General features: G+C 43.2%; 1 protein-coding gene across 3 annotated transcripts in view; it reads left to right on the top strand.

Moving 5' to 3' along the window:
- The first annotated feature begins 1,394 nt into the window (after positions 1–1,394).
- LOC145404459 (NF-kappa-B inhibitor cactus-like) overlaps positions 1,395–24,382 on the top strand; it is a 71,591-nt gene continuing 48,603 nt past the window's right edge. For all 3 annotated transcript variants that reach the window (XR_013898174.1, XR_013898173.1, XM_080275979.1), the window contains exons 1-2: positions 1,395–2,191; positions 16,860–16,965. Coding sequence is in view for 1 of the 3 variants with exons in the window: in XM_080275979.1 (XP_080132105.1) it covers positions 1,656–2,191; positions 16,860–16,965 (642 nt within the window). In the remaining 2 variants the exon portion in view is untranslated. The remainder of the gene's footprint in view (positions 2,192–16,859; positions 16,966–24,382) is intronic.

Genomic DNA, 24,382 nt, shown 5'->3' with positions numbered 1-24,382 from the left:
CTGACTCACTTTTTCCACAGATGATCAATATATTACCAGGACCAGATCAATAATAACCTAAGCTCATTGTGAAGGTGGGTATATCGCTCACATACAGCGACTGACTAATGTACAGATCACGCCACAAACAATGTGCGTGAAGGGGAGTGCTTTGTGTGTCAACCCCCGCGTGTGTGTGTATCATGGGTAAGCCCACACGGGAGGCAACACCCAACATTCTTTCCCCACGCCGAGACCCACGGCCAGAGTTTCATCAAAGAAAACATTTTCACGTTTCCTGTCGCCATATGGGTCAAGGGATGGGGGTTAGAATGTTTCGTAGTTTGATCTTTTTTTCCCCTTTCCTCCCTGGCACTTCTAGGTAGCTGGTGCCCCAAACAGGAAGTGAACCTTAAATGGTGTCCCCGGGGAGCTGGCTTTGGTGAGTACCTCCCTGAAGAATGCCTGACGCAGCGCACGCCGTTTTAGAAGTTTCGTTGAACTCTTGTCGTTTCTCGATTCCGACAAGGTATGTCGGGTTAGTATTGGGATTGTTCGGTGTATGTTGCGTACTGGTAGGGGAATCTATTGTCACGAATGAATAGCAGTGACCGGAGTCCCAAACTTCAACATCACATGATTCCCGCGCAAATCTGTTAAGAGAAAACGACACTTGTTGAGGGTTAACTACCACAAAACTGAACTTGCTTGCTATCCATCCCTGCTAAGTTACATGTTTTACTAATACACGGGTTGGTCATCTGTTACTGTAAATGACAGAACAGACTTCCGAGGTTTTACCGATCAATATATTGTAAGGGGTGATGATATGAGCTATTGGTGTTATTGCCAGAACGACACAAAAGTATTTTGGGTTGCAGACTACATATTGTGATTAACCCCAAGAGAGTATCGTCATATTTGGTCACGATTCGCGTCCAAGTGTCCTAAAATTGGGCCAAGTTTCCCAGTTTATCTAGTTAGTGCGTAATGGAAATCCACTAGCATTCCCTGCCTGGCGCATTTGGCAATACACAGGCTGGACGGGAAACCCCAGGGGGAGACAGTGCTGCCAGAGGTTGCTAGTGGTGAGCGGTGGCTGTATTATACATTCTCTTTTAACCTCGGCTTATTAGAAAGTTTTGGGATTTTCAGAACAACATCTAGTTCATAAGGGCGGTTTTTTTTTTTTTTTTATGATAATATAAACTAGTGCAGAAGAATTCTAATAAAGTTCATTCATCTGTTAATGTAACCGTAAGTTTCCCAACAAAATATTTTCATGATTTTTACTTCATCGTTTCTGTATCAGAGAAGAATTATATAAACACTGTACTGAGGATGGGAAGAGAAAGTGTATTACGTGTGAACGCGCGCACGTCGTCCAGTCTGGTGAGGTGCGGCAGCTTCGGTGGTGGTGCAGCCATTCACTGGGCTGCTGTGCTGTGTACAGGCTCAGTCCATCTTAGACCCTCGGAGGTTGTGGTATACCGCGAGTGGCTGTGGTCGTGCAGTGAAGTGGCTCTGTGTTGTATGATGGACGGAGGCCCTGTCGGCATGTTAGTCTGAGTTGTGTGGCCTTGTTAACTAAAGCTGTAGCAGTCCGCGACCAGGCTGGTATCACGCGGCCCTTTCATAGTGTTTAGTGTGTGTTTACGTGAGGACCCTATGCTAAGATGTGGCACAGTGGCAGTGGACAGGGCCAGGGCGGCGTAGTGGAGGCGTGTGGCGCGGCTTCCCCCAGCGGCGTCCGTATGAACCCCGCAAGGGAGGAGGGTGCCAGGCCCAAGGTCTCTTCACCGACTGCAGAGTGCAAGCTACGTTACGACTCTAATAACGATTCGGGTTTCCTCTCTGACTCTAACTTGCAATCCTCCTCGAGTGTGACTTGTGAGGAGCCAGGAACTTCAACCAGCATGAAGTGTGAAGACTACCTGCAGGGTGATGCTCACCATGCAAACCCCAAGACACAGTTGGACCTCTCCAGAACGAGATTAGACTCTGGTATTGACATCTCTGATCAGCTAAGCTCGTTACACTTGGCATCACCGTCCGTGTCATCGTGCAGTACAACCTCAGAGACAGGCGAGGGTGAGGACAGCCCTGCGCGGCGGCCTGTCACGCCCCCGCCTCGTAGATCTCGCTTGGGACTCAGTCAAGCACAGGTTGCCCTTCTGCAGGAGATCTTCCAGAGAGACGAGGATGGTGACACGTAAGAATCCATTTTATAATCATAATAACCACCTTAGTGACTAAACCACGTGGGTCCTCACACACAAGCAAACCTAAAAACAGTTTCTTGTAAGAATATTTTGGCAGGAAGAACAAGAAACAGTGCAGTTGATGCACAAATAAATTTATGGATAATTCTTTCTTGTACCTACAATTGTTTTTCTGCAGGACGAATAGATACATTATTATATTCATAAATTTCTGTTCATCATAGTTTGCTTGACCTTCCTGCCATAATAATACTTACAACAGGGTACTGACGGTGTGTTTGTGGATGATAGCCACTGCAGGCATGAGAACCAGTTGTGTGGTGGAATGTGGAGTCATGAACACGAGGCGTAGATCAATAAAGCTGTGGATCACGTGGGTCTGTTGGCAAGTCAGGGCGCGCCAAACAATAAAGAACGTATTCTTCTTGGCGTACCTAGATTTTGTAACAGCTATTCCTCGACTTTTTTTTTTTTTTTTTTTTTTTTACCCAAAGAATTTGTAATGCATTAGTGTGTTGTTCAAACTGAGTCCGTGTTAAACAGCTATAAATAACAAGAGACTATCGAAAAGTAAGTTTTACATGAAAGTATCCTGCCAATGAAGAAATACATGGAAATGTGCTGTGCCAACGAGAATACTCCTCAGAGTCCCGATATTGTCTTACCAGAATCCTGATATCTGGTCAGGATTACATACCCATAGACAAAATTTTATTACTGTTGTGTATATTTCAAGTATACCGATAGCAGTATGTCAGGAACAACATGCATATTAGACATGTTAATAGTTTTCAGTCCGATGATGTCTGCTTTATTCTTGCCACCTCCAGACGATTTTGGTTAACATGATAGTCTTTGAACCTGAGAGGGAAGGTACAGCCATCACTGAAACCTTGATGCCAGAGGATCTAAGCTGAATAAAATCGTCTGGAGCCCTAGTGTCACATATAAACTACATTCAGATGTAAATATATTGAAGTTTGTAACTCTTTGGCTGCTTTGAGTCTCTATAAACTAAAAATCACCCATCATATGCTTGAAGAAAATATGAAGCTCTGGATTTTTTTAGTTTTGGGTTTCTTTAAATGTCAGATGTAGCCAGAGCAAAATAACAACATAGGTTAGGTCTTTCCCTGGTAATGTGATAAAGAGACCAGTCGAATTTTGAATTTTATTATCCAACATAAATAAGAAACATGTATAATGTGTTTAGCCTATGGAAAATATATGGACAGTGTGTAATTCCTCATCCTGAACAACTGACTGCATTGTAAGCGTAAGACACCCAAATAAGTACAGTGCAGAAATGGAAAACAACATTTTTACAGTATGATAAAATATAAGTACTATAAGTGTAAAAGTGTGGGGAAGGAGCCATATAACAATAATAATAATAATAATAATAATATTAATAACTAATAATACTGGTAACAAGAACAATAATGATAATAACAATAATAATGATAAAAAGATAAAAGAATAATAATTACCCATATAACGTGCAGGTAAACAACAACAGAGTAATATAAAAGTTGTATAATATATATATATATATATATATATATATATATATATATATATATATATATATATATATATATATATAAAGTTTAGGTACGGTAAGCAGCCAAAAAATATTCCACCTGTAAATATGTCGGCAGGAATAAAAAAAAAAAAAATCCGCGTGTAAGATAAGTAGGGATCCTGCCCCCCCCCCCCCCCCCCAAAAAAAGTATTGACGTGGTTAGGAAGGCACAATTATACCGTACTGAGCAGCGTGTAGAAGTGAAGGTAGGAAGAAAAATAAACAAACCACATAGTGGAATAAAAACACACAAATTCATGTGAAGACAGGACAGGAAAAAATGCAGTCCGCGTGTAGAGATCAAACGAAGACAAATAAATAAACAAATACACGTGTTGAGGTGGAGGTGGGGAGGAAGAACACAAAAACACGGGTTGAGGTGGACGTAGGGAGTAAGAAAACAAAAACACATGTAGAGATGGAGGTAGGGAGCAGGAAGTAAAACAAATACACGTGTAAAAGTGGAGGTAGGGAACACGAAAGTAAATAAATACACGTGCTGAGGTGGAGGTAGGGAAGGAAGCGCATGACGTGCATGGGTGCATTCTTCTAAAAGTCTGAACAGCCTCATTGCGTCACCGAAATTTCCGGACACCACTTAACCACAACCTAGAGAGGGATCATGAGACGAACCACTTGCTCTAACATGATAATTTTATTTTCACTACTACCACTACAACAACAACTACTACTGCTACTACTACTGTTACTACTACTATTACTACAACCATTACTACTACTACCACTACTACTACTGCCACTGCTACTGCTGCTGCTGCTGCTGCTGCTGCTTTTATTATTATTATTATTATTATTATTATTGCTGTTGTTGTTGTCACTGCCTTCAGACCTTTTAAACTGGAGGTAATAGATATTGCCTTCTTTAAACGCTACAGACAAGAGTGCAAGATGACATGCTCTCTCTCGCTCTCTCTCTCTCTCTCTCTCTCCTGCTTGTTTTAACCATTCAAACTGTGGATCTTATTTACAATAGTCATTAAATTCTTCACTAGAAATCTTTCCAACCATGAGTAATACTGCCTGGGGAGAAAAAATATATATTGTGGGAAAGACGTCATCGCAGGAAAGGGGTATAAGACACTCGGTAAAACCCTAGGAGAGGCGCGGTTGCCCAGTTTCGTAATGGCTATCCCAGGCAAGGTTGATGATCGCTGTGTGTGTGTGTGTGTATGTGTGTGTGTGTGTGTGTTTGTTTTAGTCACGCGGCGATTTTATGTGTGTGTGTGTGTGTGTGTGTGTGTGTGTGTGTGTGTGGGTGTGGGTGTGTGTACTCATATTCCTTAGGTACTCAGATTGTACTCGATCCTGACCGATTCCTTGTCGCACCTCGAGATCTCGTAAGTCCTTTCCTTTTTTTTTTTTTTTTTAATTCTCTTATTTTGTCCCATCCATTCGCCTTCTGAATGATGTCAGTCCTAGTTTCTCATGCCTGCAACCTTTAACTCTGTACGGTCGATACTGATTACTTTCTCTTCCCCATTCTGCTCTGTCTAGTCATTCTTCCTCTGCCTCCCCCCCCCCCATTCTCGTGTATTCTGATTCTGAATCCATTCATTTCTTGAATCTGTTTTGTCCGAATTACGTTTCCTGCATGATTCTGTTACTGAAGAGGGAAACATTCAGGTGGTGGCCATGTTAAAACCTGGCAGTAGTTATAAGAAGGTCCTAACTCCTTCCATATCCCCCGAAAGGAGGATGGTGGAGTGCAGAAAGCCAACTTCACCAGGGTTAAGGTTCATGTTAGACTACGGCCACAAAGAAAAGGAAAGCAACAACAACCTCTAACTCTCTCTTCTTCCGTGATACTGACACCTTCTGTCACCCCCTGATTCCCTTCTGATTCACGTAATAGCATCAGCACGGTAATTCCCCAACTCTCGCAACACCTTCCTGGTACAAGAGCAACAAAGCGCAGTCTACCTCAGTCGATCCGGTTGCGTTCCCGGTATTTCTTTACTTCGTTCCTGCTGCTGTCACTGGCTTGAGGAGTAGCCTAAGGGGATTTGGCCACTTAAGGAGGGTGACGTCTTTTCAATACATCTTTCCCACTTTCAAACAGTTTTATTCAGCTGAAGAGTGATTTCGAACTGAAGAAATTTGTTGCCTCATTAGCCATTTCATTTTGGGAAATATTGTGTTAGATACAAAGAGAAGTCGCCGTACTCCATTTTTTTTTTTTTTTAATATAAGGCTGGCTTTTCCCTGCTGAGCAATTATTCTAAATTAGTTGCACCGGTATGACTGTCAGATGTGCGTAGTTTTTTTTTTTTTAACGATAAATTAAGAATGTTGTATCTTAGGATGTGAACTTTTATTAAATATGTAGGAAGGTGATCAAGTACAATATTGTAGCTTTAAGAAGATAAAGATTATTGTTAAATGCGGAGAGGGAGAGAGAGAGAGAGAGAGAGAGAGAGAGAGAAGACTGCTCTGGGTTAAATGACCAGGGGCGAGGAGGAAGGATCATCTTCCGCACTAGGATGACTTTTTGTTTTAGTCTTGATACCTCTAGCTGATATCCTCCGAATTAAAACTCTTCTTTGTACTGAAAAAATTAATAAAGGTTGTATGTAATCCCCTATAGCTTAAAATAACTTCAATCTGTGTATCCTGAAGTCCTCTGAAGAAAGCGAGATTACGGTAATAATATTAATAAAAAAAAAAAAAACTTTCTCGGGCGGCAGGGATAGCAGAAGTTCACTTACCTCATCCATTGAGTGAATTCGTACCCCTCACATTAGTCGTATGCAAGAGCCGGATCCTTCACAACACACACACACACACACACACACACACACACACACACACACACACACACACACACACACACACTTGTGCGGTTATCCTAACACTTGTGTAATAAAAGCACAAAGACTCCAACTTCGAGCGCGCGCGCACACACACACACACACACACACACACACACACACACACACACACACACACACTTGTGCGGTTATCCTAACACTTGTGTAATGAACGCACAGACTCCAGCTTCTAGAGCGCGTACTACTACGGTTTGGGTGGTTGTGCAAAAGAAAACAAAAAGTAGTGCAACGTGCCTTTTTACCGTATCCCTTCCCTTCTTCCGCTTCCTTACCTCAGCAGTCTCTCTCTCTCTCTCTCTCTCTCTCTCTCTCTCTCTCTCTCTCTCTCTCTCTCTCTCTCTCTCTCTCTCTCCAGGCATCAAGCAAAAGAACCTTCTTACCGAGTATTACCTTGCTGTTAATTTTCACATTTCTTAATGTTTCCTTCCTGTCCTCTCATCCCGTTTCCTGTTATGCAACTGACAACCAATTAAAGGAAAACAAGTGATGTATGTAAGATTCGATGTGAGAAAATGATAACAGCGTAAGAGTATCCGTAAGAGAGGCCAATACAAGGCATGAAAGGGATCAGGTAGGTTATGGAAGGTTGGGGTATCAAGGTTAAGGAGTGTAAGATAAATGACAAGATTAGGAGTGGGCGTGAGGGATGAGAGGAAGGGCAAGCTGTTATGGGACTAAGGGGAAGAGGAGAGACGAGGGGTTATGAGATGGAAGGGGGAAAGAGGAGGGGTAAGGGGTTAAGAAAGTTTGAAGGGCAAGAGAAAGGCTAGGGACTGTGATAATGCAGAGGGAGGAGGAAGAGCGAGGGAATATGGGAGGGTGAGGGAGGAGGAAAGCGAAGATGAACTGAGAGGGAGGAGGGAGAATGAAGGGCGTGAGTTTATAGGGTAGGCTTACTGAGTGACTACAGAAGTGGTGAGGTTATCGAGGGTGGTTGGGTTTTGCAGGGGTTAGAGGAAGAGCAAAGAGGTATGCAGGTGTGTGTGAGGGGTGAGAAGTTAGGTTATGTGTGTGATGGGGTGATGGGGGTGGTGACGTGGGTAGGGGGATGGGGAGAAGTGATGTGCCCAGCCTCGTGAGTGACCTTGCTTAAAGACCAGGTAAGATCCGGTTCCTTGCCACGTCGCACCGAGAGGCCGAGGGGCACCACCGACAGGCTCACGAGTAATTGGCTGACTGGCGCCGTCCCTACTCCTCGGGTGACGTCCGTGTTAACCTGTAGTAAGGAGAGATAAGTTGTGTTCGGTGTCAGGTTTCTTGGGTTAAGTTATGCTCGGTGTCAGGTTTGCAGGGTCAAGTTCGGTGTCAGATTGCTTGAGTTATGTTCGGTGTCAGACTTCTTCGGTTTAGTGTTTGGTGTCAGTCATATTGGGCTCAGTTATATTCGGTGCCAGACTTCTTAGGTTTAGCTGTGCTCGGTGTCAGACTTTTTGGGTTGTGTTCAATGTTAAACTTCTTGGGCTGAGTTATATTTGCTGTCAGGCTTCTGTTCGGCCTACTTCCGTATATTTAATCAATGCACTACAGTCAAACGGCATCCTCCTGCACTCTTAAACTGAGGCTTGGATTCTAGGTGGCTTAGAAGATTTCGTAGCACCTTTACCTTAGTTATTCATTCTGCATATTATACCTTAACATTATCATGCTTAGATTATTATGTAGACTGTCCTTTTAGTATCGACACAATTTGTCCCAATAACAAAAGACGAAATTGGGGTGAAATGGGTAGAATCCATCGCTAAGGAAGAGGCACTACGAAATTCCGAAGCCGCACAATAGATACAGCCCTGATCAATAGGTAACTGCCTGATACTGGTGCCATCTTTTTGCTAGTCATGTATAAAGTAAAAAACAGCCCCAACGCAGCATCAAATTAACCTCCTTGGAAGGAAAGGGGTAACTATTTGAACGCGTCAGGTGAGATTTGAACAAGTAAGACTTCCTACCGGGACTGTGTATAGAAAACTTGGCATAGGAGACTTCGTAACACTTCTTAGTGATAAGTTTTTCTTATTAGCTACGGCTCAACAATGTCTTGTATGTTATTTACAGTATATGTTTTCAGGATCGACATAATTTCCAGGAAGAACGGGAGGCATGGAAATTATTTACGCTAGTCTATAGGCTACTAATCTTTCTTGTAAAAGTGATAAAATAGTGTCTTAGCCACCACTAGAAACTGACCGTAAGAATGGATGCGAAGCAACACCTTCTCCGTAAAAGGGAAAATAAATGAATAAAAGCCTTAATTATTCCAAAAGCGAAATAACTAGAGTAAACTGTAAACCACTGGTACCTGTTAATTGATCATTTAACGTGGCTTTGGTATACACCATTATAATCGACACCTATTTAGTACGAATGACTGGTGTTGCTTTCTCAGACTTAAAATTACGACAGAGAACAAAGCATACCAATAAGTTTCTTTGTGGATGAAATCTCATGGTTATGTGAGCACGCCACTACCCATACTGGATGTCCCGTGATTAGTATAAACGTTTCTCTCTCTCTCTCTCTCTCTCTCTCTCTCTCTCTCTCTCTCTCTCTCTCTCTCTCTCTCTCACAGCGCCTTCGGGAAGGTCTTCGGTAGCGCCTCAAGGGTTGGGGGGAGGGGGGAGGGAGGGAAGAAGGAGAGAAGGGGGAGTGTGGTTTGCAGTCCTGTCATTCTTACCAGTCGCTTTGGTCTACAGGTTGAATACTAACCTTCTTACAACGATGACGTCTCTCTCTCTCTCTCTCTCTCTCTCTCACACACACACACACACACACACACACACACACACACACACACACACACACACACACACACACACACACACACACACACACACAATATGTGATTCAACACAATACCGTAACTACCTTTTGGCACTGAAAAGGTAAAAGTTATTTCCATTCACTTCTGCAATGGGACGATGGCTTTTATTCTTGCTAGTTAACACATTACGAGGGCTGACCACTTCACAGCGACGTCGTCTAGTTTTATTTTTGTCTCCTCTGCACCTGAGTTTATGCAGCTTCGGTGGGACTTTTTCAGCTGAGGGGCTTAGATGTAGCTTAATTATGAGAGGTCTTTCCTAAGCTTACTATAATCGTCTTACGGAAGCAATAATAAACTAGAATAGACGTCATCGTGCTTGAGAGGCTAATCACTTCACTACGAAAGCCAGCTAGTTGTTGAATGTTTCTTTGTAATCTCGAATTGAAACCTTTAGTGGCAAAAAATATCGGGAAATTATATTGAAAAAAAAAAAAAAAAGTAATCGCATTGAAAGCATTAATGGATGAGCAACGGGAAGGGTAATATGTTTATTGGCGTTGTTTGGTAATGGATTCAGCATAACTGTGGTGAGAGTTGTAGAAAATATGAGGGATTACAGGAGAGAGATGGTTCCTTAAAGAATGTTGCTGTTAATAGTTTGTGGATTCTGTACATCTCATGGACAGAGATGACGAGAAGATGAGGGATGACAGCAGGTAAATGGGTGTATAAAGAAAATACTGAGCTAATTATTTCTGCATAGTTGTGGTTACGGAAGAAGGGATGAGGGATTATGGCAAAGGAGTGGCTGTATAAAGAGGAAAGACTGACAAGCAGTCAGGCAGGTGGGCCCCAAGGAAGGCTGACCTTGGGAGCATAGTCTTGTCAGATGTCTCACTCCTTTCCTGCTTAACCCTTTCAGTACCTTTTTTTTTATATATATATATAATCATGCTTCTTCCCGACGACTTATTTAGTAAGGTTCCTTCTTCCTCGCATAAAAAAAAAAAATAATAATATACGAATGCCTTGAGTCACTGGAAAAAATATATACAGGCTATGTACCGGTATATGGTAGTGAGCAATGAAGATGTCATGGGATGGAAAGTTTTAAAGCTGTGCCAGGACGGCGTGGTAATCGATACTTACCTGGAACACACAACACGAGTCAGCGTGTGGGCCAAGCTATAGCGGCTTTGTGTGCCTTGGGGCGTAGCTACAGTGCCATCGATTATTCCCAACGTCATGCCTGCGTTAATTCATATATCTGGTGTCGGATGAAGCAAAGGCATTGTTTTGGAAGCTAATTAATCGTGCAGATTAGCAATAGCGTCAGCCAGACGTCCATTATGAGGGTGCTAGGTGGGCGGTGTGAAGGTGAGGGCGAAGTAACCCCTGGGGGCGGAGGATGAGGTGGCGACCTTGATCACGTGACCTTGTTTACCTGCACTCCCGAGCCTCCAACACTCCCGGATCCGCATTTTTTTTTTTTTTTTACTTCAGTGTTTCTTTTTCTGCGGCAAAGGGCAATGGTTTAAGGTGATATGGGACCATCTAGAAGTATCACTCCCCAATTGTTCTTTTGTGCTTGTCGTCTCGGGTGATTCACACTGGGAGAATTTTGCACTGCAGAATGTGAAGTTTGGCAACGGTGGGTCTGGTGAAGCGTAGGACGTACCTGGAATACGGTTTCCTCTTGTTCATTTCCAGGAAAGCCTGAGGAGTGCAGGATGCTAAAATCGAAGGCTTGTTGATTATCTATATTATTAGGCCTACGTTAAAAGACCTACAAAAGTCTACACTGTTGTGGTTGAATATTTGTAAAATGACCCTGGGGTAAGACAATGCTGTATTAGGAAGTGCCCAGAAATACAGAATATGGAAATGCATGAGAAATCACCACACGATGTATCAGCTTGTCGTAGTGGCACCATGTCTAACATCGCTTATTAGAGTCAAAATTGGATAAAACATAGGCTAAGCTGTATGGCTATCCATAATTGTTCAGTAGTATTTTTTGGCTAGAAGATATCTTAATTTTCATAGTCAGTGGGATCATGGTAATTTCATGGTAGGCTAAATGGGTGTTACAGCAGTATGAGGAACTACACACGCACATGACAGCGAGTTACCATAGACTGATACACATTGGGCAGCAACGGAGAGCTGATGGGATGTGCTTGTGCTTGACCCGGGAGCTGCAGGGTGAGGGTCGCACCAGCCCACACCCCGCCAGCCATGATCTCTCAGAGGCCACTACAGGGTCGAAATATTCTGCGAGGTGATGTGGTTTTGTGGATTATTGAAGGTGTAGGTATGGTTGTAGTAACGGTGATGGTCGATAATAATGATGTTTTGATGTAATTGCGATGGTAGTTGACACTGCTATGATTAGTGGTAGTGTGTGGTTGTAATGACGATGGTAGTGGAGATTTGTAATGGTGGTGATTGTGCCTCGTTGGTATAGTTGTAGAGACGATGGTTGATACTGGTAGTTGTGGTTGCGATGGTAGCAGTCAGTAAAGGTGGAGCGTCGGCCTCTTATAGTTTTAGTAGTACAATGGTAGTTTAGAGAGAGGTGGTCTTAATTATGGATTGGTAATAGTAATGGAGGCAGTGGTAGTGATTATATGGTTGGTCCTTCCAGAGGGCCTATAGTAAAGAGAGATATGACAGCTTCCGCCATTGTGTTTGGACTGTCACCCACAGAGTTAAATACTCAAATGTTTTTAGTCTATTTGGAAAGTAAGAAGTAGGAGAGCTAACAGCTTTTAAGAACAGAGAGGATACCGGTACTATGCACCTTAGCTTTATACTAACAGATGAAAACCGAAGGACCAAGGATTAGCAAAATATAATCGCTGACATCTAACAACTTGGCTTCGCACGACTAGATTCTCCTCATCCCATTTTCTCCCGCACGAATTCGTCTGTGAATCAGAACGGAGTGAGGTGTGTGTGTGTGTGTGTGTGTGTGTGTGTGTGTGTGTGTGTGTGTGTGTGTGTGTGTGTGTGTGTGTGTGTGTGTGTGTGTGTGTGTGTGAGAGAGAGAGAGAGAGAGAGAGAGAGAGAGAGAGAGAGAGAGAGATGAAGAGAGGGAGGGAAGGAGGGAGGATGGAAGTGGGGGGAGGGGGTGAAATGCAGTGAGGGTGAGGGAAGGAGGGGTCCTGGCCAGAAGGGGCAGGGATTGCCGTGAAGACAGGGCGAAATTCCTGCATTACGCATGTATTGATCCGGGACCTTCATTGTCCTTCATTGTTCACTAACCCCTGCACAACAGGACGCCCCTCCTAAATAAAAATGCGAGATGGTAACAAGGATAATAAATGCGTATTTTTTACTTGGGGGTGGGGGAATATACCGGTAATCAATTCAGTTGTCGTGTGGAAGGAAGACTGGCTGTTGGTAGCTAATATTTTAATACTGAAAGAGAGGAAGCTTGAATTATATGTAATTTTCGAGAAAAAAATGCATTTTAATGTCAAGAGGAGAGAATGCAGTTTAGCTACTGTATATCTTGAATGAAGAAAGAACTTTAAGAGAAAGTTTGATTGCAATGTAACTTTGTAGGTTGTAAAGAATGCATTTATAAGTCATTTCGTTATAATTTTGCGAGGAAGGTGGAATGCATTTTAAAAGTGGAAGAGAGAGAGAAAACTTTTTTAAAGGAACACAAAAAGCAGTTTGAGAAAAAAAAAAAAAAGAATTGCACCTTTGAAAGGAAGAATGAATCAATTTAAACAGGAAAAAACGGTACTGTAACTTTGGAAGGAAAATTGAATGCATTTTAATAACAAGAAAAAATTGCATGAAAGCCATGAAAGAAAAGAAGAATGCATTTTGACAGGACGATAGATTGCACTAAAGTTTTGGAAGGCAGGAAGAAAAAAGATAGCAGTGCATCTTAAAAACAGGGTATTGTTATTTCAGCCTCGGTCTATTATTTAACATTTTTCTCTCTCCGTTGACGCCTGGTGCATTCAAGGTCAAGGGAACAGTGGAGTCTTTGCGCTTGTCCCATCAGAGTAAGAGAGGGAGGGGTGAGAAGGCGGAGAACCGATTGGATAAGATTTGAAAGGGAATGAAAAATCAAGGAAGAAAGAACGCATTTGGTTGAGAGAGAGAGAGAGAGAGAGAGAGAGAGAGAGAGAGAGAGAGAGAGAGAGAAACTGGGCGCCGGAAACATGATATTTTCGTATTACTTTGGACCTTTTCTTGAAGGTGTACTCTGTGAACTGACGCCACAGGATTCTTATTATTTTGATTCCAGGTGATTTTTTTTTAATCTTTTTTTTTTCTAATGTGAAGGCTGGTTATTTCTGGCCCGCAAGAATACCTGAAGTTGTTTGGTTGGTAGCACACACACACACACACACACACACACACACACACACACACACACACACACACACACACACACACACACACACACACACACACACACACACACACACACACACACACACACACAGATGCAGACAAAGACAGAGGTACTTGTTCAAGATTAAAATAGGCCTAATGTGTACGTGGTTACTTTGTGTATGAGAGAGAGAGAGAGAGAGAGAGAGAGAGAGAGAGAGAGAGAGAGAGAGAGAGAGAGAGAGAGAGAGAGAGATACTGACGTCTGAATAGTTGACAACTCCCATGCAAGTCATTCATGGGGATTAGCTGTTTACATACATGCAGAGTGTCATTGTAACCCTTTCAGTACGATGACGTCTTTATTTGCCATTCTGACCATGTACAGATGGTTTAATTCAGCTTTATGATTCTCATATATTTGTTTATTTACGTATCTGTTTTTGACTGGAGATAAAAGAAGTACACTAGACATCAGAAATTTCTTTCAAGTTTACCTGCATGATCTAAGACTGTGATCTGGTAGCAGTGTATGGCAAAGAACTCATGTATATGCTTTAAATAACCATATATAATTACCGGTATTATTTGTGGACTGACTCTGAATAGATGTCTTGCATGTTACAGACCAAAAGGCTGATAGCACGCATGAAAACTTGAAATGAGTTTCTGCTGTTAAGTGAACCTAGCTTTCATTAATTCCTTCATTACTGTTACGTACTCTTGACCTGAAAAACACCTGGAATAAAAGCAGAATATATCAATAGGCAAAATTAAAAAGGCGACATCACAGAGAAGGGATTAAATCACTAGGCCAAGGGATGTTTTATTTTATTTTTGGCATCTCGTGACGATTAACTTTGGAAAGACTTTTTGAACTTGAGGGTTTAGGTATAGCATTACTAAATTCTCTCAGCGCGAGGGATAATTCTTAAGATAAATAAATTCGTCTGGCAGCAGCAAGAATAAGCTACGAGTAAAAAGATAAAAAGGGCGTTGCCTGTACTGAAGGTGTGAAGTGATGGCGAGCAGGTGTGAAAGTTGGCGGAAGAAGGTAAAATGATTGTCCTAACAGTAATAAAATCCGAAGAGGTATCAGAGAGAGAGAGAGAGAGAGAGAGAGAGAGAGAGAGAGAGGATGTAGTGGATTAAAGATAGCTTAGTATCTTGTAACTACGAATGACACCTCGATGATGTATTAGTTATTTAGTTTATTCCTGCCGTCACCACACGATTTTGTTTAGCTTTGGAGAGGCTTTGCGAACTAGACAGAGATCGTAAAATCTTTAAGCTCCATTATCCTCATCACTGCTAGATGTCTATCCTAAGTTGAAGAAAATCGTCTGTGTGTAGCAAGACTAGCCTAAAATGAAACCGTGTCATCGAATTGAAAGGGTTTTATTGTCTTGACCTTTAGGTGTGGTTATGTCTTTTTTTTTTCTTCATTCTTGTCATTCTTGCTGCTTCCAGACGTACTTTTCTTAGCTTACGAGATCCACCAAGCAGTGAAGAGATTAATGAAGGTTTTGTCCACCTCCTCCAGTTATGAAAGCCTCCCTTGAGCTAACAAAAATTGTGTTGGGAAAAGATTTTATATAAAAGCCATCACCATACAGAAACCCAAATGGAGCATGGCAAAATAAACCGCAAATGTGCAAAATAAATCGCTAAGGAAGAGATGCTACCAAGAATCACCTGCCAACGAGACTAGGGACCGTTATTGCTGGTACCATTAACTCCACTGATTGGACACCCACAGTGGAGTCAATGATAGCTGGGTCCAACGTGGGTCTGGTGGCTAATAATACGCCGGAAACGGATGGAGAGAATTTCGTGTAACTTTTGTCGGAGGCTGCCTAGTGCTACCGGTGTCTCTGTTAAAACTGGATGGCTTAAGCACTGTCAGGTTATTTATAGAGAACTTCGCTGTTGCTCAAAACATAGCTGCTGAATTGGTGAATCAGTGTCAGTTTGATTATGTACACTTTACCGGTTCTCAAAACACAGCTGGTGAATAGCTGAAACAATGTCACTGTATTTATAGAGGCCTTCACTGCTGCTCAAAACATAGCAACGTAATGGCTGAATCAGTGTCATTTTAATTATGGAAGACTTCAGTGCTGCTCAAAACATAGCAAACTACTGAATTGTTTAACCATTGGCAGTGTGCTTATAGAGAGATTTTACAGTCAAAACATAGCTTCCGTACAGTTATAGAGACCTTCAGCGTTACTCTAAATATATCGTAGCTGCTGAATATTTATAGACCAGCTCAACGTCACTCAGAACACTTTGCTGTTGCGCAAAACATACTCACAGATACGTATAATTAGGAAGAACTTACTGCTACTTAGAACATAATAGCTTAGCCATATCTTTACAAAGCACGTTATGTTACTTTACCATTTGCCACATATTCTCAGAGCACGTTACCGGGTACGTTACTTTACTATTTGTCTCATATTCGCAAAACACGGTACGTACTTCATTAACTGTTCAGAACAAAATTACCGTAAATTCCTGGAGCATTAGCATCAGCATTAGGTACTTAGAACAAACAACAGTGTACTACATAACAGAACATCTCACCGATATTCAGAACAGTTGCAGTATATTTAAATTGCTACACTGTTGCTCAAAACTGTTATCGTTACCAGTCCCGTATGTCTGTAGTTATGTTGTAACCTACATACTTAACTATTAGGCCTACCCGAAACCGAGCAATCGCATCATACAGAGTTGACGGATTTTGACTCGTCTCTGATTTAGGTGTGGAGTGAAACTATTGACATCATGCACAGTGTTTTAATGGTGCATGACGTGCCGGATACATAAAATTACAGGATGTTATGTTGTTGGATGTTTTATAATGTATTGCTGTGAGATAGGGCGTCAGGCTTTGTTAGGTGCAGCTGTTCTGTTTCATGCTAGTGAGGGCTGATACTAAATACCGTAATGTGACTCTGTTATAGGTTCTCTTTCAGGCTATGTTATGTATCACTCTTAGCTAAATAAGGAAGATGCTTATTGTATTTTGTGTTTTTTTAGCTACGTAATATAAGAATTTGTGTTAATGTTTGTCTGTTTCTCCCCTGTTCTTGCAGCCAGCTACATGTGGCGGTGATGAGAGGGTTTATCGAGGTGGTGTACCATATCACCAGACTCCTCCCTCACCAGGCCTTCCTTGACCTTGCAAACCACGCCGGCAAGGTCAGTAGTTGCAGCAGTTAGGTGTGTGTGTGTGTGTGTGTGTGTGTGTGTGTGTGTGTGTGTGTGTGTGTGTGTGTGTGTGTGTGTGTGTGTGTGTGTGTGTGTGTGTGTGTGTGTGTGTTGATATGGTAATGTGGTGTGGAAGTTGTGTGTGGTGGTACTGTGTGTTACTGTTGTGGTTTGTCTTGTTATGTGTGTGAGGGTGTTGTGTGGTAAGCAGGATACTATTGTGGTACCCCTGTAGTGGTGGGGTAATGTGATTTGGCCGTAGGGTGTGGAAATTGTGTAAGGTGATGTGGTAGTCGTGTATGTGGTATGGTACTCTTGTCTGGAACAGCACTGTGGATTGGTAGCATGGATTTGGGAGATGGTTGATGTAGTCTAGTGTGTTGTGGTGGCGTAGTTATGTGAGGTGGTGTGTTGTCATAGTGTTGCAGTCATGTATGCTGGACCTAGTGTACTGTGGTAGTGCTTGTAAGGCTGAGTGGTAGTGTGGTGATCTCGAAAAAAATCTGGAAAAGTTTTATTTGGTAAATGTGATGGATAAAGTGAGAAGCTTGTGGTGATCTGTCTATGGTTAGTTATATTATCATCATACTGTGGTGATGTGGCAGCACAGTTTTAAAGATGCTTAATGTTAAATAATTAGATATAGCCCCATCTGTATGAGGCCTCTTTATCTATTTGCACTGCATCCAGACGGTTCTCTTCAGGTCAAAGGTAGCTTGATTGAAATAAGGAAGACGTCATGGTCAGAGGTGAGTACTTTGACTTCAGGGATATGTAATTCAGGAGGTCATAGAGTACGTGTCATTAATCTGAAATGATGTTAACTGAGCATGAACTTGGCAGTGATGTGTGTGTAATGTGGAATGATGATGAGCTTTGAAGAATAAAGATGGTGTATGGTGTGCTCTGTGCGAAATGTGACGCTGTGAAGAATGAGTATGAATTATAAGAAATGATGAAGTCTAGCGTGCAATGTGTAAGCAGTGTGTAATGAGAATGAACTACTGTACAAAAAGTAACCCTGCCTTGGTTTGTGCTGTGTTTATACTATGGTGTAGAATGAGAAATAAGAAATAACACTGTAGTATGAAGTGTACTATGTGTATAGGCTAATATGATGCTGTGTGGATTGACAATGAACTATAAGAAATAAAACTGTCGTGTGAGGCGTGGGGTGTGTGTAATGTAATCCGGTGTGGTGTGGGCGAGAGGATGTAAGGGAATAGCATGATGGTAACCGAGTTGTGAGTTTTTGCTGGCGTGGTGATGTCATGGAACGTGGGTGCGTTTACATGTCTTTTTGTAGATTATTCTTATTTATTACTTTCAGTATTTGGTTATGAAATATTCCTCACCCGAACTGCAGATGGGGAAAAGGGACATGGTGATGATGATGATGATGATGATGATGATGATGATGTAGGACTTGCAGGCTTAACTTTTCCACCACAACGTCGTCTTTATTTTTCTCTCACTTCCTTTCTCCAAATGATTCGACTTAAGGAAAACCCTGTAGTTCAGCGGGTTTGAAAAAAGTCTCCATTAGCGTCATCTGCCTTCTGCACACTTTTCATATTTGCCACTAATAGATGAATGTATAAAAACCTCTGGTGCTGAAATGGCTAGATAAGTTTCTGTTGCCTTCGTCAGTACAGTAACTTTTTATTTAGCCCCGGTTGTTATTAATCGATTTTTTCAGCTCACGAAAGACCCCTTCTAGTGCTGGCGTTTACGCTGGCTGTGTATCCGTAAAAAATATTCTTTTATGTATCTCTTTTTGTAACGTACTGAATATTTGTTTCTCTGCTTCATAGTTTCTCATTCTTTATTTTTGAAGCTTACCTCACCGCATCTTGAGGTAAGGAAAAAGGTCTGTAATGACGACAATATGTAAGCTATTTCATCCCGTGTCCTCATACTTCTAGAAATACAAAGTGCAGTAGTTTCTCCTCAGTTAAACATTAATTGCTTGGAGATATGGAAGAAATGGAAAAGTGAGATGAAAATTAAGTAAAAGATGTCCAAACGGAAATCCAAAAATCATCAACTTTCCGGGGTAAGAAAATAAATATTGAGGGTGTGGGTATGTGAGAGGATAATGAAGGTGTGGGTGAGTGGAGAAGGGGGAGAGAGGGAGGGAGAATAAGGAGGGGTTGGGAAGAGGGCGAGAGGTGAGGCAGGGTAAGAGGAAGAGGGAAGGGGGTAAGGGGAAGATGAAAAGGGATAGAGAGAGAGGGGAGGACTTGGGAAACTGGTTGGTTGGGGAGAGGATGAGAGGTGAGAGAGGGTAAGAGGAAAAGAGGAGGAGGAAGGGGAAGATTACGAGGGGCAGGGGAGAAGGGAGAGAGGGAGGAGTGGAGGGAGGTGTGATAAGTATGCGAGAGAGAAAGGAGGGGGAGGTGCAATGGGGGGGGGGAAACAGAGAAACTATGACAGTTTTCTGTTCATTCTCTGTATCTTTCTGATTGAACCTCTTTTTACCCATTAACCTCCCCATTAAGGAAGAGAGAGAGAAAAAAAAAGAAAAAGGAAGAGGAGAGAGAGAGGGGGGTAGGGGAGATGAGTAGAGAGGGAGGAAGAGGGAAGATAGCCGCACCCACCCATTCATTGCCCCCTTCCCCCCCTCCACACACACACACACACACACACCCTCACTCACTCACTCAGGAACCTGTTTTGTCCTCTCGCTTCATTCATCCTTATCACACCTCCTTCCCCTCCTTCTCCTTTGTCTCCTTCCTCCTTATCCTCCTCCTTTGCTTCCTGCTCCTCCTCCTCGTCCTTCTTTGTCTTCATCCCGTTGTCCTCTTCCTTTGTCTTCCTACTCTGTCTTTCTCTTCTCCCTTATACTCGTTCTCCTCCTCCTGCTCCTTGTCCTCCTTCCTCCTTTGTACTCCTCCTCATCTTCCTCCTCCACATACGTCTTTTCTTCCTTCCCTCTTTGTTTTTTTTCCCGTTCTTTGTCCTTTTTTTGTCTTCCTCCTTCTTCCTTTATTTTCCTTATTTCCCATTCCTCTTCCGTTCTCTTATCCGTTCTTATTTCCTTTCCTCCATTCTTCTTCTTTTGCCGTCCTTCTTTATTCTCCCTTTCCTTCTTTTCCTCCTCCTTCTCCTCCTTCTCCTTCTCCTCCTCCTCCTCCCTCGCGACCTCTCACCTCCCGCTGCTCTTTGACCTCCAGACTTCCGCTTACCTGAGGGGGTGGGGGTTGAGGGGGGTTAGGCAAGGAGGGAGGGACTAAGGGCAGAAGAGAAATGAGGAAGGGAGGGAAGAGGGTGGGGAGAAAGACGGGAAGAAGAGAGAAAGAGAAAGAACACTGGTGGAGAGAGGAAGATGGAGGAAGCTGAAAAGGCAGGAGAAGATGAGAGTGATTTAAGGATAAAGTTTTTTTTTTTTTCTTAGTGTAAAATTTGAAAGCATGGAAGCCTAGAAGCCTAAAAATATGTCCTTACTAGGAAAGGTTAACCAGAGTAAAACCAAAATTAAGACTGGTTCATTTCGAAATGATTGCAGACACTGCGTAAACTTGAGGTCATAGGCAGACGAGAAAAAAACTGAGGAATGCAGTTCTAGAGTTACCAGTCCTGTACATGAAGGACTGATTAATGGCGGTTTTTGGATCAGAGAGCTGGACAGACAAAATTTGTGTGACTGAACATTTAATGCGTGTCCGCCTTGATGGGGGAGGAAATGTAGGCAGAGAATTCAGAAGAGCAGATACATAAAAGGGTTAAAGGGAATAATAAACGAATGTGTGAAGAACCAGTTGGAGGGATGGATAGAAAAGAGAGAAAGATGAAGGGAGAAACGAAAGGATTATTAGAGAATGGAAAGAAGGAGGGAGGGAGGGAGGGACAAACCTGAGGAATAGGAGGGAAGGAAAAGACGGAGGAATGGCTGGTGGAAGAATGGTAGGAAGAAGGAAGAAATGTGGGGAAGACGAAGGAGGGAATAATGAAAGGATAGGCTGTGGGACTGAGGAATAGAAAGAAAGAGGGAAACAAAGATTGGAGGAGGATTGGAGTAAAAGTAGGGAGAGATTGAAGGAAAGGAAAAATGAAGGAAAGGCTGGAAGAGTAAGAGGGTGGCTTGAGTGGAAAAAATGAAGGAGGGAATGAGGGACAGAAAAAGGAAGGATTAGAAAAAAACAAAAGGATGGAAGTAGGGACTGATATAAAGATAAATGATGAGCTGGATTAATAGAAAAAGGGGAAAGAATGAAAGGAGACACGAAAGGGTAGGACAAGTTGGAAGGACATATGCAAGGTGGAGGAAAAGAAGGAAGGATGACGGGATGTAAAGACGAAGGAAGAACAAACGGGGGATTGATAAATGGAGAAATGTTGGAGGGAGACAGAGATGAACGAAGGAAGGATGGTACAAGGCAGAGACGAAGGAAGGACAGACGGAGGGATAGAAGCCTTGCCACTCCTTGGACGGGAACGAACAACCAAGATAAATGAATGACTTCCCCCTGTTAGGTAAGCGTGGGGGAGGGGGTAAGGAAGAGAGAGAGGGAAGGAGTAGAAAGAGAAGAGGAAAGAATAGAGGGGGGGGAAGAGGTAGGGGGCGGAGACAGGGAAGAGGGAGGGGGTAGAAAAGGTAGGGAGGGAAGAGGGAGGAATGAGAAAGAGAGTAGAAGGAAGGGATGGAGCGCAAAAAAAAAGGGAGAGAAGGGAAGGGATAGAGAGAGAGGGGGGAGAAGGAGGAGGGGGAGAAATGGAGAGAGAAGGAAGAGAAAACGACAATGAATGATGAGAAGGCTAAGGGAAGTCCAGAGGAGAGGAGGAGAGGGAGAGGTGGTGAGGGCATAATTAAAAGGAAAAATGACAGACAAGAAAGGAATGAAGTAAGGGTGTGTCAGGTTTGGAGAGAGAGAGAGAGAGAAGGGGGGGAGGGACCTTGTGAGATTTGATAACACTAATGCAGTCTTGGGGTGACATATTGGACCCCCCCCTATTCTCTCTCTCTCTCTCTTTCTCTCTCTCATACAGAAGCTGGTGTTGCAGTGCTGAGTCACCTGCCCCCCAGCTCTCTTCCTTGTTTCCACCTAGCACCACATTCACCTGGATACACCCACACACTCACCCACCCACACCCACCTGCACCCATCTACATCCACCTGCACCCAGCTACACCCACCTGCACCCAGCTACACCCACCTGCACCCAGCTACACCCACCTACACACACCAACACTCATCTAAACCCACCTACACCAATCTACACCACCTGCATCCATTTGTACCCGTCCACGCCTACCAACACCCACCTACACCTACATACACCCACCTACACCCATCTACACCATGCCGAGAAATCTGCACTGGTCACTTACCCTTTCCACGTACCTCAGTCCTCCCAAACTGCCACGTACACATCTCCCAGAAACCTACATACGTACCAACTTTCACCTACATGAGCTGTTTTATACATGTACACCCCGTCTTCCTTCATACGCACACACTTTCTCCCACCTAAACCATGTCAGACACCTGCTTATCCACTTTTACTCGCACATCCCTAGCCTCGCTTCCTCATCACACACACACACACACACACACACACACACACACACACACACACACACACACACACACACACACACACACACACAGATGGAAAGTTGATTCAAAACATTCATCTACCCACTTTCTCTCTCATTCCAGCCTTTCGATCTGATTTCGCCAAAAAAGGTATAAAAAATTAATTTCCTCCCGTAACTTATTATTTTTTTTTTTTTACCAAGTACACGGAAAGAAAAATCCAGAATTTGTCCATGTTTCCTATCCTACTCAACAAAAATATGTCTTAGTTACGGGAAGAAAATGATCGTAAGTTTCTTTGTGAATCTGCATCCCTGCACTGCACCTCATTTTGACCTCACGGTGTTTGTCAAGGGCTGTGGAAAAATGCAGTAGTCATCTATATCAACGTGATTGTGTGGTGAGGGAGGAGGGGTAGGGGTTTGATGTGTGTGTGTGTGTGTGTGTGTGTGTGTGTGTGTGTGTGTGTGTGTGTGTGTGTGTGTGTGTGTGTGTGTGTGTGTGTGTGTGTGTGTGTGTGTGTTGTCACTTCCTGGTGGTTCCCTTCCCTTCCTACTCTTCCTCATCCCCCACTTTCTCCTCCTTCCTAACCTACTGCCACGCTTCCTATTCTCGTCTTGCTCTTCCTTACCCTAACCTTAGTCAGTCTTGTCACCCCTTCCTTCTTCACCCTCTCCTCTGCCCCCTCCCATCCCTCACTCAAATCTCTTTCATTCCTCGTCTATACCATATCTCGTCCTTCCCTCCCCCCCCTCTCTCTCTCCTCCCCCCTCCCATACCTTCCTTCCTCAATCTTTCATATTTCATGTACCTTCCCCATTTCCACTTCACTTCTTCTGTACCCTGTTCTCACTTCCTCATCCTTACTTCCTCATTCTTCATCCCCTCCTTCCTCCCTTCTTCCTTACTTTTTTTTTTTTTTATGTCGTACTCTCCACTCCCCTCCTCACTCCTCAGTTGATACCTCCCTCACCCCTCACATACCTATCTCATCTTACTCCTCCCCTCCCTCGCTCCCTCACCCTTCCCCCTTACAAGCCATCCCCAGTTCTGCTTTTCATTTCACACCTTCCTTTCATCCAACTTTACTTTCAGTCTTTTCATTCCCTTATCACTCCCCCATTTTTCCCTGCCCTTTTCGCCTTTACCCTCCTTTTGTCTTTCCACAATTACTTTCTCTTCTCATTTTATTCGTATCTTTCCCTTCACTTTTCCTCACACATTTTCATTCATTTGCCTCACCTTCGTTTCACGTTTTGTCTTTGTTTAATCATTTGATTCCACCTTCAAGCTCCATACATTCATTCCTACCAACTCACCCTCATCGTTTTCGCACACAAATCACCCATTAGCATTTTTCACGCTTATCCCCTTCTTCATTGCCCATTCCTCAGTTCCTTCCCTATCATTCCCGTTCCCACCTTCAACCCACCCTTTTCATGGCGGTCAGAGATGCATTGGGGGAAGACACGCAGAGGAAAAAATAGGAGGGTGGAGACAGAGGAAGGGGGAAATTAATAAGAGAAGCAAAACTAAAAAGAACTAATGGTACCCGATATCAACTTGCTCTTCATTTTTCTCCGTGATGCATCCTGAGAGGGGAAGTGGTAGGAATATAGAAAGGAAGTCAGGAAATGATACAGGGAAAGAGGGAGGAATGGAGGAAGTCAGGAAGGAGGGCAACCAGGAAAGGAGGGAGGATACAAGGGGGAAGTCAGGGAGTGAGTGAGGGAGGAAGCCGGGGAGTTAGGGAGGAAGCCAGAAAGGGCGGGAGGGAGAGAGGAAGAAAACCAGGGAGTTAAAGTCAGGAAAGAAGCAGGGAAGGAGTAATGGATGGAGAAAGGGATGGAGTAAGAGAAGGAGGG

Source organism: Coenobita brevimanus, chromosome 63 (assembly GCF_032717465.1).
Source record: "Coenobita brevimanus isolate Jiangsu-jjx chromosome 63, ASM3271746v2, whole genome shotgun sequence".
Lineage (NCBI taxonomy): Eukaryota > Metazoa > Arthropoda > Malacostraca > Decapoda > Coenobitidae > Coenobita > Coenobita brevimanus.
Note: the sequence above shows the minus strand (reverse complement) of the source record. Positions and strands in the feature narration are given on the sequence as shown.